Raw genomic sequence first — 17,212 nt, 5'->3', positions numbered from 1 at the left:
ACATGGGCTTTTATGTTTGGGTGAACTGTTTTCATCTGTGACATAAAGCTGCTTAAGTATATGTATAATAATATATAGTCAAGTGTAATTCTTATTTGTACAAGAGCTGCGTAACTAAAATGTGTTTACTTAAAATTTAATATTCCAAGAGTTTACCAGAAGCCTTTGTCTCACTCTGTTAGTTGCATGAGTCACTAATACAACATATTGTCTGTATTTATGATGTCCTACTGGCCTAGTGCTGTAAGAATCATCCTGTGTAATTATAACATCAAATCAGAGGTTTATAGCATTTCAGGGGGTCAAATTCCAAGATCTTCTAGTTCACATGTCTGTGTCCTTCATCAAGGCACTAAAACCCACCCACCCTGTTCCTGGTATATGTTCGGGAAAATAAATTAAAAATGTGATTTCACTGTCCAAGCTGTTGCACTATATCGACACAGAAGCGCACATCCCACTTCAATTCTGCTTGAAATTGAGAAAAACAGTCGACACTCATGTCAAAGTGACCACGATGTGTCTTTGTGTACGTATAACACCTGTTTCTATTAATCTGACAGCACCTCAGTGTGTTGACTTTGTGTATGAACGAGCACCCTGGTCACTTTTCTGTAAAAGCCAAAACAACAATCTTACTTGGTCAAAGCTATGAACATTTTCATATACATTAAAGGGAGCTGGAGTTTAGTTTGTTCTTCAAGACTGTTTGCAGGAATCTTTTCTTCTTCCCAAGACAGAGTTGTGCACATTTACACACATAGAACAACAGCAGTATCTTCATTAAGTAATTAGAAATTACTACATTTTTTTAATATGTGTCTGAAAAGAGCTTATCTGCCCCAACTGGAGCAGAGGTGGGCTATAGACTGTCCTATGATTGCACCCACCTGTCACTCAAAGTGGCCACACATTTAATTATACATAACTTTAAGCCTGAACACATTTGAAATGCTTGAGTTGGCCTCAGGTTAATGCAAAGAAGTGCAGTTTCTAGCACTTCGCATTGACTTCATTTTTGTTCAGTCCCGAAGGTTGCCGCTAGCTTCTAACTGGCTGCAGTATTCTCCCATTAAAGCAAAATTGCTACCAAATCCAGAGCTGTTTAATTTACAGGAACATTTATTCATACAGTGTCATTTAAAATACCTGATTCAGACACTGACTCAGAGACTGACGTAAGCACCAAGCAACATGTTAACGGAAAATCTCCTTAAGCTCGAGCAAAAACAGTCCAATTTATCACAGCCTGATTTTCTGCTGTTGTTCTTCTAATGTACAATTTAAAATGATGGAAATAAGATTTTTTAAATAAGGAAATCCAAATCAGTTGTGTTGTTTCTAAATGCCATTAAATCACAGTGTACCCTTATCAGTTATCTTTATATACTATTGAGATCAGATTGCAGATTTTGCACTGAGATATGCACCCACGCCTCTACATATCCCCAGTACATGCGCACACACACACACACACACACACACACACCATATACCGGTAATCAAAACCATCCAAAGCAAAGCTCAGGAGAGTCTACTTTTTTTTTTTTAGCTGATATTTAAATCTAACTGTTGACCATGTATGAGTGTGTGATGATGCCTAGGATCATAATCACAATTATTAAAGTGACCTCACCTACAAAATTTACAATAATACTTTGCTTACATTAAATACATAATAAATCTGGCTGACATCGAAAGTATTTCTTGTTTTATGCTGTACGTACCACTTAAAGTAAGGTGAAGTTTGTCTCCTTTTAGGTGGACCATAAAGCCAAGGAGATCATACCTAAAGCAGACCTTCCCAGCCCCAGAAAGGAATTCAGTGCATGTGCCATCGGCTGTAAGGTTTATGTGACGGGAGGAAGAGGATCAGAGAACGGAGTGTCGAAGGATGTCTGGATCTATGATACTGTCCATGAAGAGTGGTCTAAAGGAGCTCCCATGCTGATAGCCAGGTAGGCTATGGATGATGAAGATATATTACCGAGCCACTGTTGTGCTCTATTCCAGTTCAAGTAGAGTTTACATTCATTTTAAACGTTACATTTTCTTGTAAAGTGATGAACATCTATGTGTGGTGGTATACGTGTGTGGCCCAAAACAAACAAAATCCTTCATTCTAGTATTATCCATGTGGGTAAACTTTTATCATTTTAGTGTACAATAGATGATGTTTGCAAATCATTCCAGCCCTTCTTATATGATACATTAATGTACTGTGTTTATTTGAGACAGCAGCTCCACAGCTATATGTTCTGAGTTATTTAGAAGCAACTGCCCCAGTACACTGAACCAGCAATCAGATACAGATAGGAGTGAACATTTTCCTGCTGTAACATGTTACTATTTACCAAATCTCCTGACAGATAGTTGAGTTGTCACATGTAGTACAACATGAATGAGTCCATATCCCTGTGCTGTATCACTTTAGAGTCAAATGATTCGGAAACGTATCACCTCCCAAACATTGCATTATCCTAAGTTCACTAATAGACTGTTTCCTGTTATGAACAATCAAAAACAAATACTATAAAAAGACTATGTCGAAAATATGGGCTGCAAAGTAGAAACTCAGTGCAGTAGAACTGAATAATTTTTTTATATTTGGGTTCTGTCTATCTGCATGTCTGCATCATGGCTCCACATGGAAAAGAATTGTTGGGGGAAATGGAAGTATTGATTGGGGCACTTCACAAACTGCCATTAAACGATAGGAGAGACCTCTAAAAATTGAGGAAACACCATTGCGGCAGTAATTGGAGGTATTAGACAAGCCATAGTATCTTTTACATTAACTCTGACATGACAAGAAGCCTGACATTCTCTTGGTCAGGATACATTTGTTGGCTTAGATGGAGTCCAGCGTGTCTGGCATGAACCAAGGACTACCACGATGAAATCACAGTTCTGACAGTAAGGCACAGAGGTGGGAGTGAGAGGATATAGAGCTGCGAAAGGTGCTGAGGAGATGACACTTATAGAATACATTTGTAAAGAAGATTTGGATCCAACAACACCTATCCCTAACTCTAGCCTTTGGTGTATTTTTAAAAGTAAAGCAACACAGCCAAGAATACCTGAAAAAAATGTCTCTGAAGAATTGTGGAAAATCGGTTCAGAATGTTTTTTCTTTTTGCACCATTGATAGCCTCCATCTGGAGATGTCTGTTATTAAAAATAAAGTTGGACATATAAAATACTGGTACTTAAAAAATCCATAATTTGAATCTCAAGTGGAATCACTTTGAGTTTCTACTGTGGGGTCTGTGTTTTTTGCTTTTGTTGTAAATCTAAACTGTTTTTAATTCCACATAAGAACAAATACCCTGTTGTTGAACTAAATGCACTTACTTTAAGCTAATGCACTTTGGAATGATTTGACATTTAGGTGGTATTGCCTAGGAGTACTCACTTCTGTTTTAAACGGTAGCTCTACCATAAAATGATTATTGGGTATAACTCAATGGAACAGCTGCAGTGCCATTCCAACAGCTGATAGTTTGTCTTGTAGGTCATGGTTTATAAAAATAATGAGCATGTAAACATACTGATCGGCTGCAGTCAGAGCGGTGCCTCAGCCATATATACAGTAGTGAGGTTGACCACACTATACTGTGCTTAATGAAATGTTAATGTCAACAAAGCCATGCACTGTCTTAAGTACACATACACATCATGTGGGTATTCTCTCTTCTTCAGGTTTGGCCATGGTTCAGCTGAGTTGGAAAACAGTCTGTATGTTGTCGGAGGGCATACAGCAATAGCCGGAGTTTTCCCTGCCTCTCCATCTGTCTCCCTAAAACAGGTCTGAAAATCATTAACTTGTTTATGAAAATAATATTAAAATGTACCAATTTTACCAATAAATGAACAGTTTGAAGCGAATTACTCAGTATGTAAATACAGCTCATAATCTGATGTTGTCAGTAGAAGTTATAAATGCTCATTCAACTTTAACTCGGACGCATTATGCATCATTGCACTGTTTAATGTTTAGGGTTAGCCCTGATTTTAGACTTTAACCTTCCAACACCATTTATACCCCATGAGTCCTGAGTTTCTGAGACCTATACGTCATCAACCAGAGAAAAACCAAGCCTGTACAGTGAGGCACATGTTCTATGCTGTCTAGTGAATTATTGCTGTAATGCACAAAGTACTGTTTCTTTTTTTTAACCACATTACCAGCAGCTCTCTCTGAGTCACTTTACTTAAGGAGTCACTCACTTAGTTTATCATAGTTACAGTCGCATACATTTTGTATTTTTACTGATATTTTCAAATTAGCATTTGCAGGATTAAAGCCATATTTAGCACTTACTGAAAATTGTTAGATAGATTAGATTAGATAGAACTTTATTGATCCCTTTGGTAGGGTACCTCAGGGAAATTGTTGATTTCATTTATTGTAATGTCGTGTCAGCAGGTAGTAAAGTAAAATCTAAGAAAGTGGGAGGGCAGAACATTAGCACGACTGCTGCAGCACATCTAATGCAGCGCTATAAATCACATTTAGAAAGATATGTAAGTAAGCACAGAAGAGCAAAGAGTCAGCAGATAACTATACAATATATTTCATTTAGAAAATCCTACACTGAACAGTGCAATACTCAGGCATCAATATGTTCCACGTGTGTGTGTGTCTGTGTGTTATTTGAATTGTCATAATTAAAATACTATTTATCAGACTACATTACATAACACGGAATAGACCCTACAGCATTAATACTTACAGAGATTGACCTGATTAATTTAAAACTAAAGTTGTGACCCTTCAATATATATATATATATACACACACACTGCAGTGGAGTACACAGTAATAAACAAATAAAACAATCGGTCAGTATTACAAGAACATGTATTACTGCAAGTCCAACGTAAACCCAGATAAACACAAACTGCCATAAACATCTCATGGTGTGTATTTTCAATTCCACATTAAGTTTTTCGATGAAACCCAACATGAAGTGTGATGTTTTCATAGGTAGAGCGGTACGACCCTCTCAGCAATAAATGGACTATGATGGCACCTCTAAGAGATGGCGTCAGCAATGCAGCCGTGGTCAGTGCCAAACTGAAGCTGTTTGTTTTTGGGGGGACAACCATACACAGAGACAAGGCTTCCAAGGTTAGTGATTTGCCATATTTATTTTCCTCACAATTCTTTAGGCAGCTTTCTGCAGTTGAGTGTTGAACTGACAAATTGTGATGCCTGAACCAAGACAGTTTCATGTATTAGGTTTAGCATTCGGTATTTGGAGTTCTTGTTGTTGTTTTCGTTTCCTATAAAATGTTCTTTGTTCCTCTTGCTCGTGCTTTTACTTAAATGATTCAATAGAGACGTAGAAAAAAAAATCAATAGAATCTAAATTAGCACAGGCTACTACACTGTTGTTTGAATTTTTTCCTGACTTCACACCTGACATTCATCTTCTGCATGTCTTCATGAAGTACTGACCAACACTCCATTTCACAAAGCAGGTTTAGGGAAAATTCTGAATTAGTTAGTTAACCCTGAAATGACAAGAGAGGTCACTTAAACCAGAGACGGGGGTAACTCTAGCCTGCTTCACAGAGAGAGTTAACTTAAGGCCTCGGTCAGTTACCGTAGTAACAGACTCTATGAACCTAGCCTGGACCAGGTTTTTCTCAATGAACCTTGAGTTTCTCTCTGCCTCCGCCCTCTTTCAGCCACGCACACCATTTGATTTCCTCATTCAGTCAACAGGCGAGTTCTGACGTAGCCTAGTTCTGCCGCCTGTCAAAAATCATTAAAACAATCAAAGTCAGTCGGCTGTATTAGAAGTCCATCAGGCACAGTAGGTGGAGAATCAGGGCTCCATTGATGCTGCCTTTTTATAGTTGTGGTGCACATGCCTAACTCCAGGTGAAACTACTCCGAGTTGATTAAACTAACTCAAACCCGCTGTTCTGGAACCAGAAACTCAGAGTTTCCCATCTCAGAGTAGATCAACTCAGAGTTCAGGATTAGACTCAGAGTTTGTTGAACCTGCTTTGTGAAACGGACCCTTGGTTTTGTACCTGAACCATTTAACTATCATTGTAGCTTTTTTATAATCTTGTGTATTTGTATTTCTAGGTCCAGTGTTATGACCCCGTGGGCAATAGATGGAACATTGCAGCTGAATGCCCCCAACCGTGGCGCTACACGGCAGCTGCTGTCTTGGGGAGCCAGATCTTTATTATGGGTGGCGACACTGAATTCACTGCTGCCTCTGCTTATCGCTTTGACTGTGAAACCAATCAGTGGACTCGTGTGGGTGACATGACGTCGAAACGGATGAGCTGTCATGCCGTGGCTTCAGGAAATAAGCTGTATGTGGTTGGTGGTTATTTTGGGACACAGCGGTGTAAAACATTGGACTGTTATGACCCCACATCAGACAGTTGGAACTCCATCACCACTGTGCCTTATTCACTGATCCCCACTGCCTTTGTCAGCACATGGAAACACCTGCCTGCCTAACTTGGCCACACCAGGACCTACTCATCAAAGGTATGTTGAGAATGATTGGGCGGTTGTGGCTCAGGTAGTAGAGCGGTTGTCCTCTGTTCGCAAGGTTGGTGGTTCGATCCCCCGCCTCTCCACAGTTGAAGTATCCAAGACACTGAACCCAAAGTTGCTCCCAATGGCAGACAGGCGTCTTGCATGGCATGTATAAATGTGTTTGTGTGAATGAGAAGACATTGTAAAGGGCTTTGAGTCCCACTAAGGTAGAAAAGTGCTTTATAAGTGCAGACCATTTATCGCTGGGTGTCACTAATCAGTCACACAGATCAGTGGGTGGTTGTTTTTGCAGTGCTTATTTATTGACCTCAAAGATCCAGTGCACAGAATTTACAGACGGTACACAGCCCCATCGGTAGCTATGAGGGCCCTGTGGTCTGGACCTCTGTAATTTTTTCCTGTTAGACCGGCTGACGTTTTGCATTACGTGTTACGTCTTTGTTTACTTGTATCAAGACAATAACTAAGACTCATTTCAACCTGCAAAATACCATGACTTGACGACCGAGGCGGTGTAAACTACACTTTGTGCTGCTTTTATTCTGGTGTCTCACTATAAACTAAATTAGGGGTAACGGACGCTTTCCTGACAGCAATTTTATTCAGAGGGAGTAATAAAGTGGACAGCTGAATTTATGTTATTTGTAAATGACCAGTTCTTGAAATATTTACCAGTTTAAATCCACCATAGGCTTCTTAAGCAATTATCAGTTCTGAATCACTAAGAACAAGCTGCTCTTAAATCAATGGTAGTTTCAAACTTTGGCTAAAAAAAAAAATCCTCTTTACTCTCTTGGCTTGATTGAGTCATGACTTCAAGGCAAGATCTTTAGATCACATGCACCACCGTAGGACTGTTTAAAGAAAAATGATCAATGACTGACAAAGTCTTTCTCCACATCTCTCCAAAATGATTTAATGATGGTAATTTTTCCATTGTACTAGTCGTTGGTAAATCAGAATCAGAATCATTCCATCCATTATCTATACACCACCAATCCTCACTAGGGTCACAGGGGGGCTGGAGCATATCCCAGCTGACTTAGGGTGAAGGCAGGACTGTGTGGTAGCGGGTCACCTGTGTCATGTGTCTGCAGGTGTTTGTGTGGGTGTGTGTCAGCGGGGGTGGTATGATAAGAGCGGTGTGTGTGTGTGTGCCTGGGAGAGCCCTGAGAGTGTGTGTCCGTGTCAGCAGGGGGGAGATAGCTTTCACAGCCCCAGGGTGAAAACTGTCTTTGAGTCTTTGTGTTTTAGCCCTGATAGCTCTGAACCTCCTTCCTGAGGGGACAAACAGTCTGTTGATTGGGTGGGTGGGATCTGTGATGGTGCGACAAGCCCTCCTCTGGACTGGACCAACGTAAACCAAGTCCAGATCAGGTAGGGGACATCCCACAATTCCCTGGGCTTCTGACCACCCGGGCCAAGTCCTTCCTGTCTTGTGCCGTACAGCTCCTGGACCACACTGCAGCACCAAGACAAAGGGTAGTTTCTATTGTGGCTCTGTAAAAGTTTATGAGGAGTTTGGAGGAGAGTCCAGCCCTTCTCAGCCTCCTCACCACGGAGGATGTGTTCCGGGACCAGGTCAGGTTCAGATGTGATGTGTAGGCCCAGGAACTTGATGTTGTCCACACACACACCTCCCCCTGTATGTGGACCGGAGCATGCTCTGACCTCTTAAAATCCACAATGGCCTCCTTTGTCTTGCTGGTGTTCAGCACAAGGTTGTTGTCTGAACACCACTGGGTCAGGTCAAATCAAATCAAACGTACTCAAGTGTTTTGTCATGTGGAGTCGCGGCAATGCAGAAATCGAAACAGACGAACTCAGAAACCCACACTGTCAATTGTAGCTTTTTTAGTCCGACTTGGTGCTCGTCCTTCAATGTATAGATGCATATCTGGCTTTCGTCTGAATCGCACCGTTAGGAAAAGAAAAATAGAAATCTTTAAACATATTCACAGCTACCACAGACCACAGATGATGTTCTTCTTTGCATTTTCTGTTCAAAGCTGTGCGTTCAGACTGGTATTATGATGCTTCGTTACAGTCTGTGCAATGTAGGCCACGCTTTACAAATCACTCCATATGAATACTTAAAAAGGGATAAAACAGCAAACAAGTTCATTTACTGTTACACCTCCACATTATTTTGAGTATAACTGATTTGTTCTTTGACTGTCAGACAACAGTTAGTTTTTTTGGTTTATTTGTGTATGATTGTCATTAACTACAACATCTACATAGACAGAATCTGTATTTCAAACAATATGATAGTCCATCTAACTGTTTTTGTTAACTGTAGGTTGCATTCAGGTGGACATAAAAACCCATCTGTGCTGAGGGAAAGCAGCAAGGAAGCTTCTTGCTCAAGTTATGTTCTCTTTGTCCTCTCTAAGTACAGCGAGAACCTGTGCAGTGGGAACAGCAGAATATAAATATCCTGCATCCATATCCACTCAATGCTGCATCCTTTCTACATCGTCAGCCCCTACTTCCCGTTTTACCCACCCCCACCCCTTAAAAAATTTATACTATGAAACTGAATTCCCATAGCAGACAGCTCTTCTTAGATCCATCCTGTCTGTCATACTCAGGTCTTTTCTATCTCTGTCTTTTTCCTTCATTCACCATATACATGCACTGCTTAAAGCATAGGTAAACGTATGTTCTGTTTTCTTTTATTTCCAGTAGTCTGCATTTTTTGAGACCTTGCCTTGTGACTTAATGCCTGGAGGTGGATCATATTGGAAATGAGCACCACTTCCAGCACTCAAAGCAGCAGTAACAGCCAGCTCTCCCATGGGTTCCCAATGAGCCTGGCTAATTGAGATTTGAATGCTTAGTGTAGGCTGTGTTTAGTTCACTTTGTTTTTAATCTTATAATTTATTCATCTTCAAAACAGGACATTAGGCATAGACTTTTGCTGAGTATTTTTTTTTTAGCATTAATAATTTATTAAGAAACTGAAAATGATTGTAAACTGCACAAATTCCCTCATTTCTCTAAGTATACTTTGGCTAAGCGTACTTAAAACAATAGAAAATTAAACAATAGATGATAGAGTTGTAGTCCTTTCAACTTTGTCTGTGTTCCATCTCAGTCCACAATAGATAGATACTGGGATTAAAGCAACAGGAAACTCGGCATGGTGCCAAAAGACAAATAGTGTCAGGACTTCCATAGTGAGCGAACCAACAGGATGAGTGGTGGCTACACTGTTGGAATATGAAACTCTTAATTTAGATAGGATGTTTACTGACAATGTTAGACAAAAAAGAAAAACGTAGTGTGTGGGTGGTAGTATCCATCCACATTTTTTTTTCAACAGTATGTTAAATGAGTTCAAATACTGTCAAAAGTTTTCGGTGTCATCTGTAATTTGGGCTAATTGGACCCATATCTGAGCATGATCACACTGTTGTTTGAAATGAGCAACAAGCTTATTTTACGTTGTGAAATTGTTGGACTTTTTGACGTATTTTAACGTCAAACAGAAAAATTAGCCTTTTCAATCACTTAACTAAGATATCAGTGTAAGTCATATTCATCTGTGGCCTCACAACCTGCTGTTTCCTCTTCCAGCAGAAATAACTGCTTGTAGTCATTTGGAATAATTGTCCATTAGTGTCTATAATTAGTTCACATCTCTTCCAAGCAAAATTTCCTCAGTTGAAAGATGTTCGAGAGGTTTTATGGCATACACTGCCTGTTTCAGTTCTGAGCTATGACTAGTCAATTCCATAATCCCTGATTTACTCTTCTTTAGCCTGTTGTCATTATATTGTTGAAAGGCCCTTTTCAGGTCAACCTCAGCTCTCAGGCTGTTGTTCACATCATATTTTCAAGCACCCTTTGTTACAATACAGAATTCATAGTTAAGTTTCTAAGGCAGAAAAACAACCTCCATACAGAACATTCCACCAGCATGCTTTACTGTATTCTCCTGAAAGCTGTCTTTGGTCTGCACCAAACATGTTTACTGTGACTGTGGCCGAACATCTCTATCGGTGATTTGTCTCTAAAGCGAACATTATTACCAGAAGGCCTGCTCTTGCGGTATTTGACCCGTCACTTGCTGTGTCGTCTTTGCCCCTTTACCTGTCCAGTGGGCAGTCAAACTGTTACCATTGCAAACACAGATACCCGTACTCCTGCATAAGTACAATTTTTAAACTGTTCTAAGGTGTAACCCAGTTGTCTGCAATCTCTACCGCAGTGTACAAATACACACACACACACACACACACACACACACAGAGATAATCCTACTTGTCATTTTACAGCTCCAGAGCTCATGTTTTCACTGCTTCTACTTTCAAAGCAGCTTTTCTAGTCAAGCATCACAATATTTAGCAGAACGGAACCAGTTTTAATACAGAGCTCTCTCATTTGTTAATACTTGACAGCAGATTAATCCGTGTTCTTAGATGCGACTGTCGGCTTAGCCAAGTGAGACGCACTGAGTGTGTGTGAGATAGGATCACATATTAGAAAAAAAAAAAAGTTTAACCTTCCTGATTTGTGCATCAAAGCGCACACACTGTCTGAATGGTGTATATCACCCTGATGGGGAGTGTCTGTCACAGTAGAATGCAGTACAAGTGTTTGCGTAGATTTGTTTTTCTGCTTTTGGCTTTTCCTGTCTGCTTGCTGGGACTGAGTGTTTTGTCAGTGTTTGTGTGTCCATGACGCATGAGTCAGTGAAGGGATGAAGAGTTGTATCAGCACTGGCAAAGGATGTGTCGAGATTATATTACTTGTGAGAAAGACAATCCTATAAATACTTAGCTGAAGTGCTAGCCTTTGAAGAGAAAGTCTTAGGAGGAAGCACTTTAGTGTTACCAGAGACTCCAATTGGTCCTCATTCTGCTAGGTTCAGTGGTGTGTCTGCATAGAACACACGCTAATCATCCATCCATCCATTATCTATACACCGCTTCATCCTCACGAGGGTCGCTGGAGTCTATCCCAGCTGACTCAGGGTGAAGGCAGGGGACACCCTGGACAGGTCACCAGTCTATCACAGGGCTACACTTAGAGACAAACAAGCACAAGTGGGTGGAAGCCGGAGAGTCCGGTGAGAACCCACTCTGCACAGGGAGAACATGCAAACTCCATACAGGATCCCAGGCATCCTAACCAGGACGCAGAGTGGGGATCTTCTAGCTGCGAAGCGACGGTGCTAACAACTGTCGTGCAGCCTCACAAGGTACCATAAGGCCAGTTTCCAGTGCAGGTTCTCAGGGGATGGCACAAGGTGAACGGTGAACAGAAACGACCCCCTACTTAGCCCTTTCAGCCTCTCTGCTTCCATTGTGGTGCAGGATAACTGAAACACATGACGATCATTTTTCTAGACAGCTGATACTGAGCATGCCCAAACAACAACAAACGAGGGAACTGACATGGTTGCTGCATTGCTGCCCAGGTACTGGAAATATAAAACACAACTAATAAGAAAACAAGGATTTGATTTTCACTGCGTGTGGGTTTGGATTACCTCTAGGCCCCAATCACATTTTTTCCAGCCTTGATTTATTTTTTTTACAGTTTATTCCTATCTTGCACTTAAAGTGTATTTAATATTCGCTCTACTTGAAATTAAATAACGGCATGTGTCAGTTTTGAGTTATCTGCTAATGGGTAACTTCAAAGCAAGTGGTGGTTCAGTATATTCGCGGTACTGTGTCCCACTTTATAAATACGAGTCTTCTCCTCTTTGTCTCCAAACATCATCCATCCTGGACCTTTAAGCTGTAGATGCAGGCAGCAACACAGTCTATTTGGGTTTTTTTTGTTTGTTTTTTAAATAAGATACAGTCAGAGGTCCTTTTCTCTGGAGCTCTAGAGAGAACAAATTTGAAATGTTCCTACATAAGATGCTTGTTGTATTTTGTCAACTGCGCAGCTACATGCAGCCTGACTCATGTTGTTGTTTGGTACATTTAAAACCTGCAGTGTAACCTCCTGTACAGTCTCAGTGATAGGTGGTGGTTCAGCTGTGTGTTTGCCTGCGTGATCTGAGCGCCCCCTGCTGTCAGTATACCATAACAAATGCCATGTCGCAGCACTACTGCACTGTAACTACTGCAAAAGAGGTAACATTCCTGTGACAGAGGGGCACAGTTTTAAAAAGTACTTGGCTTTTTTTTTTTTTTAAAAGATAGTTTTATTTTGATAGTAACAGTAGACAGAGACAGAACAGGCATAAGGGGGATGACATGCAACAAAGGGCCCTTTGAATGCAGGCTGATGCTGTAAGCGGTAGCTTATATGGTTTGCAAATGAGCTACTAAGGCGCAGCCACCACTGTAATTCCACATGAAATATATGTTACCAGAAAATAGAACTCATGACTCTGTGCACCCATAAACACAGAAGTATGGGGATGCTGTCTTTTCATCACATTTATAAAGCTGTGTATAAACATAAATCTGTTTGATAAATCTTGGAGGTCGGTGCACAAACACAAACTAATTTTACCAAACCTTAGTCCGTCTCTCCGCCAATTAGCATTACCAGCTTTCTCCTGTAGGTAATCTTGCATAGTCAGACCTATCAGCTTGGCATTGTTGCTATCTTTCTGCTATAAATAGGAATAAACTACGGCTTGTTAGTAATTGGTTTATGGTTGTTAGGCAGTGCTAAGCCCAGGATGCAACAAAGGTTTTCCTGCAAAACAGCAGTGAGTAAATAGTTTTGATGGAACATTTGCATGCAGAGAGTTGAGCTCTGGCATGAAAATGGCTTATTGATCCAAATCCTCTTCAAAATGTGCTACTTCCAGCATGTAGGGTGCTGTACAGGGAATGTTACTGTTTCCTGTACCAAAGGGAATTCTGAGAATGGTAGCACACACAGATAGTACAAAGGGTGGAGAAAGCCATGTGGAAATGGCAGGATTATACTGAAAGTCTGCATTTGGTAAGTCAGACTAATGACAGCTGACATTGGGTGAGGGGCTAGATCATAGATTGTATAAAAGATGGACGTAGCAACCGGCCCTGAAAAATGAAGCCAACCCAGAAGTGTCAAAAACCTGCAATATCACTATGTCCGCTAGTCCTGGCTCCAAAAAGCCCTGGTTCCCATAGACATGAATTGGAAAAGAAGTGATCACAGATCAAGAAATACAGCATTCCTACAGCTCAGGATTTTTTTTAAAATTAGTTTTCATGGTCAAATCCAGAGATCAGGTGGCCATTTTAAAAATTGTCAACATTTTGCGGGGCAAGGGGCGTGGCTGGCTTGATTGACAGTCGGCAGCGACATGCAGATGAAGCGAGCAGAAGGCGGTAAATGTGGGCGGGCAGAGAGGGCCTGCCTCTCAATCTGTCTGACCAATCGCTGCTCCTATGGCTCCGCCCCCCTCAGACGATTTTTGCGTCACTGGCTCCAAAAATCCAAGATGTCAACCAGGAAGTAGCAAAACCCTGGCTTCATTTTCTCAGTACAGAAACCAATGGGTGACGTCACGATAGCTACGTCCATCTTTTATGCAGTCTATGGGCTAGATACACCTTGGACAAGTTGCCAGGTCATCACAGGGCTAACACAAAGAAACAGACAACCGTTAGTGCTGATTTAGAATCACCTGTCAGTCTACCATGCAGGTCTTTCCACTGGCCCCCCACCACATACCCATGTAATTTATTTGGGTAACAAAAATGTCTACCTGCTTGCCTTAAAGAATGGCAGACACAAACTGCAGTTTTACCTAAATTGTTGCATCAATAGCATTATCCAACAGCACTAGAGCAACTGTTGTCACAATAAAATTTGTGGCTACTCATCCACATACCTGTCCTTCAGAATTGTTTGATAAAATCAAATTTGACATGAAACAATTACTCAGATGTAAATATTAGAAATAAGAGTCTGTGTTCCTAAATAACCCTTTAACATTGATTTAATAAATGCACTGGCACTTACAAATCTGTTCTCCACCAACTTTTTTGGGAGTGTTGTCTGTGCACCAGGCTTTTGTCCTTCATGAAAGTCCAGTCATGGATTACTGTGACTCTGTGCACACCCGATACGGTAGCATTAACCACAGCGCAGTGTAGACTTCAGAGAGAGGCCATGACAGATGATGTAGCATGACTCCTGAAAAGCTACACAAACTAGAAAATGTATCCCAAAATAAATGACGTTACACCAGAACAGCTGTAGTGTTATCAGACAGATGCTAGTGAAGCTCATCTTTCTCATGTGTCTGCATTTCTGTGTTTTTCAGGAAGAGAAACCCTGAGTTGCTGTCCTGCGGTCAGAGGCTGGGCTGAGACGAGAGCAGCATACAGGACCAATCCTTACAAAAACGAGCTGCACCTCACGGACTGAATCGGTTCTGAGTGGTGTGGTCAACAAGCCAACAGCACACCACTCAGGTCTTAACACACAAAGAGACAATTATACAAAATATGACGCAACCTAGATAATGTGATACAACTCAAACAGACACTTTGATGAACCTAACTGATGCACAGATGCTTTTATCAGCTGATGGAGCCCTCGTACAACCGATGAGTAGTTGTGCGTGTGTGGGTGTGTGTGTTTCTTGATGAGTCATGAAATCCACTACTAAACCATTCCAGTGTGAAGACATAAAGCTGTAAGAGCTGCCAAATGACATTTACTTCAGTACTTTCCCTTAAAAATACAGCAAAATAAAGTAAATGTACGACCCAAGTCCCATGTTCCACATTGACTATGTTAGTATTACAAACACATTTGCACTCATACAGGATGAAGTGAGTTTCCAACAAGAGAGAAGCCAAGCTGCTGTCTTTTTGTCATCTCCTTGAAGAAAACTCATTTCTTAGGGGTTTGCACAAGTTTTGGTACACATTTAACGGTCAATTACGGTAACCGTAAGAGAATCTGGCTCAACAGCATTTGATTGGACGCATTGTTTTTCATGGGACTTGAAAGTTAACGGTCAGCTCTCAGGGGAATAACCGAAAAATTGTATTTGTCTAAGTTCCAAAAACTCTGTCTTCAAAAATCCATGAGAAAATATCAATTTCATACATATAATAGCTGCATATGTAGCTTTGAAAACAAACTTGACACATGAAAATGTTATGCTTATTAAACATGATTAGCAATTTGTCTTGCTTTAGTGTTCACTGTTCATTTTAGAACCGTGTACATTCAATTAGGCTGATTGGAAGTCACAGTTGTACTCTATCGTTTCAGTGATAGGTGTGTTCACTTTTGTTGCATCGAGTTTGTATTTTAAATATAGTCCGACTGAAGTGTTTGTTTTTGATTGGTCACGAGAAGGAACTTAGAATTAATGCAATTATTGAGAGATACAATTGTAAATCATGTGACGCAAGTCATCGTCAAGCATTCCACACAAACTTGAATCTGTCATTTATGTATTCACTACGCATACGGGCAGTTTTCTACTACATAGTAATAGTAATATTGAGTTGTAAGTCCATGTTATCAATTCTCACTAAAGATTCAGACACACTACATGCAATGAATAGGCAATGTAGTCGATTACACAGTGACCACTTCTGTTAAGTATTACTGTTCGGCGATTCACGGCCAGAGCTTACCTGACTGTTAACAAGCATTTTAGCACAAGTCAACACTAAAAAAAAAACATTGAACGTTCCATCATGAATCTTAGGGTGAAGGCTGTAGTCTGAAAACTGGAGCCCAAACAATCTTTTAAAATAATTTCCTTCTTACATTTTTTTTTTTTTTTTATGTGTGTGCCAAAGTGTTTTGCTCAGCTCTACAACTGCATTTTTCAATAAGTTACGCCAAGCGAAAGTGTTACTAAATCCACTCTAGAGTGTGATCTGTGGATTTGATTCAGATACACATTTGACAGTTTACTGTATAAAGTTGCACATGCTGTCCTTAGTATTTCCAGTAGCATGTTTTAGTGTTCAAGGAATGTGTGAAACTGAAAGATAACATTAGAATTGTGGGATCAGATTGGTATTGCTATATCAGTCATAGAAACATAGGTTTAATGTCCAAAAACACAGTGTTTGTGGTTTTATTGGACGAATATGAGAAGCACAGAACAGCTTTATGTTTAACATGTCCTGCAGAAACCATCGCTGCCAAAGTGCTGTGGAACAAGAAGCTGAAGTTTAATTTGTTTTTCTTTATAATACCTATGCAATTTTGATATATTTATCAATGCAGCATCAGCAGTGCTTTGTCTTTGTCCCACGAGTGTAAACTAGTACCTGCATGCTGGAGATAACACCAGCTGTCACACTATACAAACTGGCACAACATGGATCTTCAAGGTTTCTGCAGCACACAGATACATCGTGGCTGATATATTGTATTGTCTTTGTGGTACTGTACAGTATTTGCAGGTGTTGTCATTCTGATATTCTTCAACTGATCAAAGCTGTTGTGACATTTTTTGAGTTGCGTTTCCCTGGATTTGATTTACTTTCTCAAGTTGGATTTCTGCTCAGAAGTAAAGATGTTCTAGAATACTCTTAAGCATGATCCTAATGATTAATGAAATCAGAGGTGAGAAAGAACATGTTTTTTTTTAAAGAAGTGAACATTTTTGAAAAGATTTGGGAGGTTAAAAACGAAGTGAAAGAATAAAAGTGTAAGGTGCTGTTTGTTTTTACTGGTGACAATAAACATTGACTCACTTTGTAAAATGTGTACAAGTCTTGAATGTA

The 17,212-nt window shown here is 40.3% G+C and overlaps 1 protein-coding gene across 1 annotated transcript in view; it reads left to right on the top strand.

The window, feature by feature from the left end:
- The window catches only part of enc2 (ectodermal-neural cortex 2), a 34,291-nt gene extending 17,100 nt beyond the window's left edge, over positions 1–17,191 (top strand). Inside the window, exons 8-12 of the mRNA XM_008304442.1 lie at positions 1,762–1,958; positions 3,703–3,808; positions 4,991–5,134; positions 6,107–6,523; positions 14,773–17,191. Coding sequence (XP_008302664.1) covers positions 1,762–1,958; positions 3,703–3,808; positions 4,991–5,134; positions 6,107–6,493 — 834 coding nt within the window. The 3' untranslated portion in view covers positions 6,494–6,523; positions 14,773–17,191. The remainder of the gene's footprint in view (positions 1–1,761; positions 1,959–3,702; positions 3,809–4,990; positions 5,135–6,106; positions 6,524–14,772) is intronic.
- Positions 17,192–17,212: the final 21 nt, after the last annotated feature.

This window comes from Stegastes partitus, unplaced genomic scaffold, assembly GCF_000690725.1.
Source record: "Stegastes partitus isolate 25-593 unplaced genomic scaffold, Stegastes_partitus-1.0.2 Scaffold2222, whole genome shotgun sequence".
Taxonomy (NCBI): domain Eukaryota; kingdom Metazoa; phylum Chordata; class Actinopteri; family Pomacentridae; genus Stegastes; species Stegastes partitus.
Note: the sequence above shows the minus strand (reverse complement) of the source record. Positions and strands in the feature narration are given on the sequence as shown.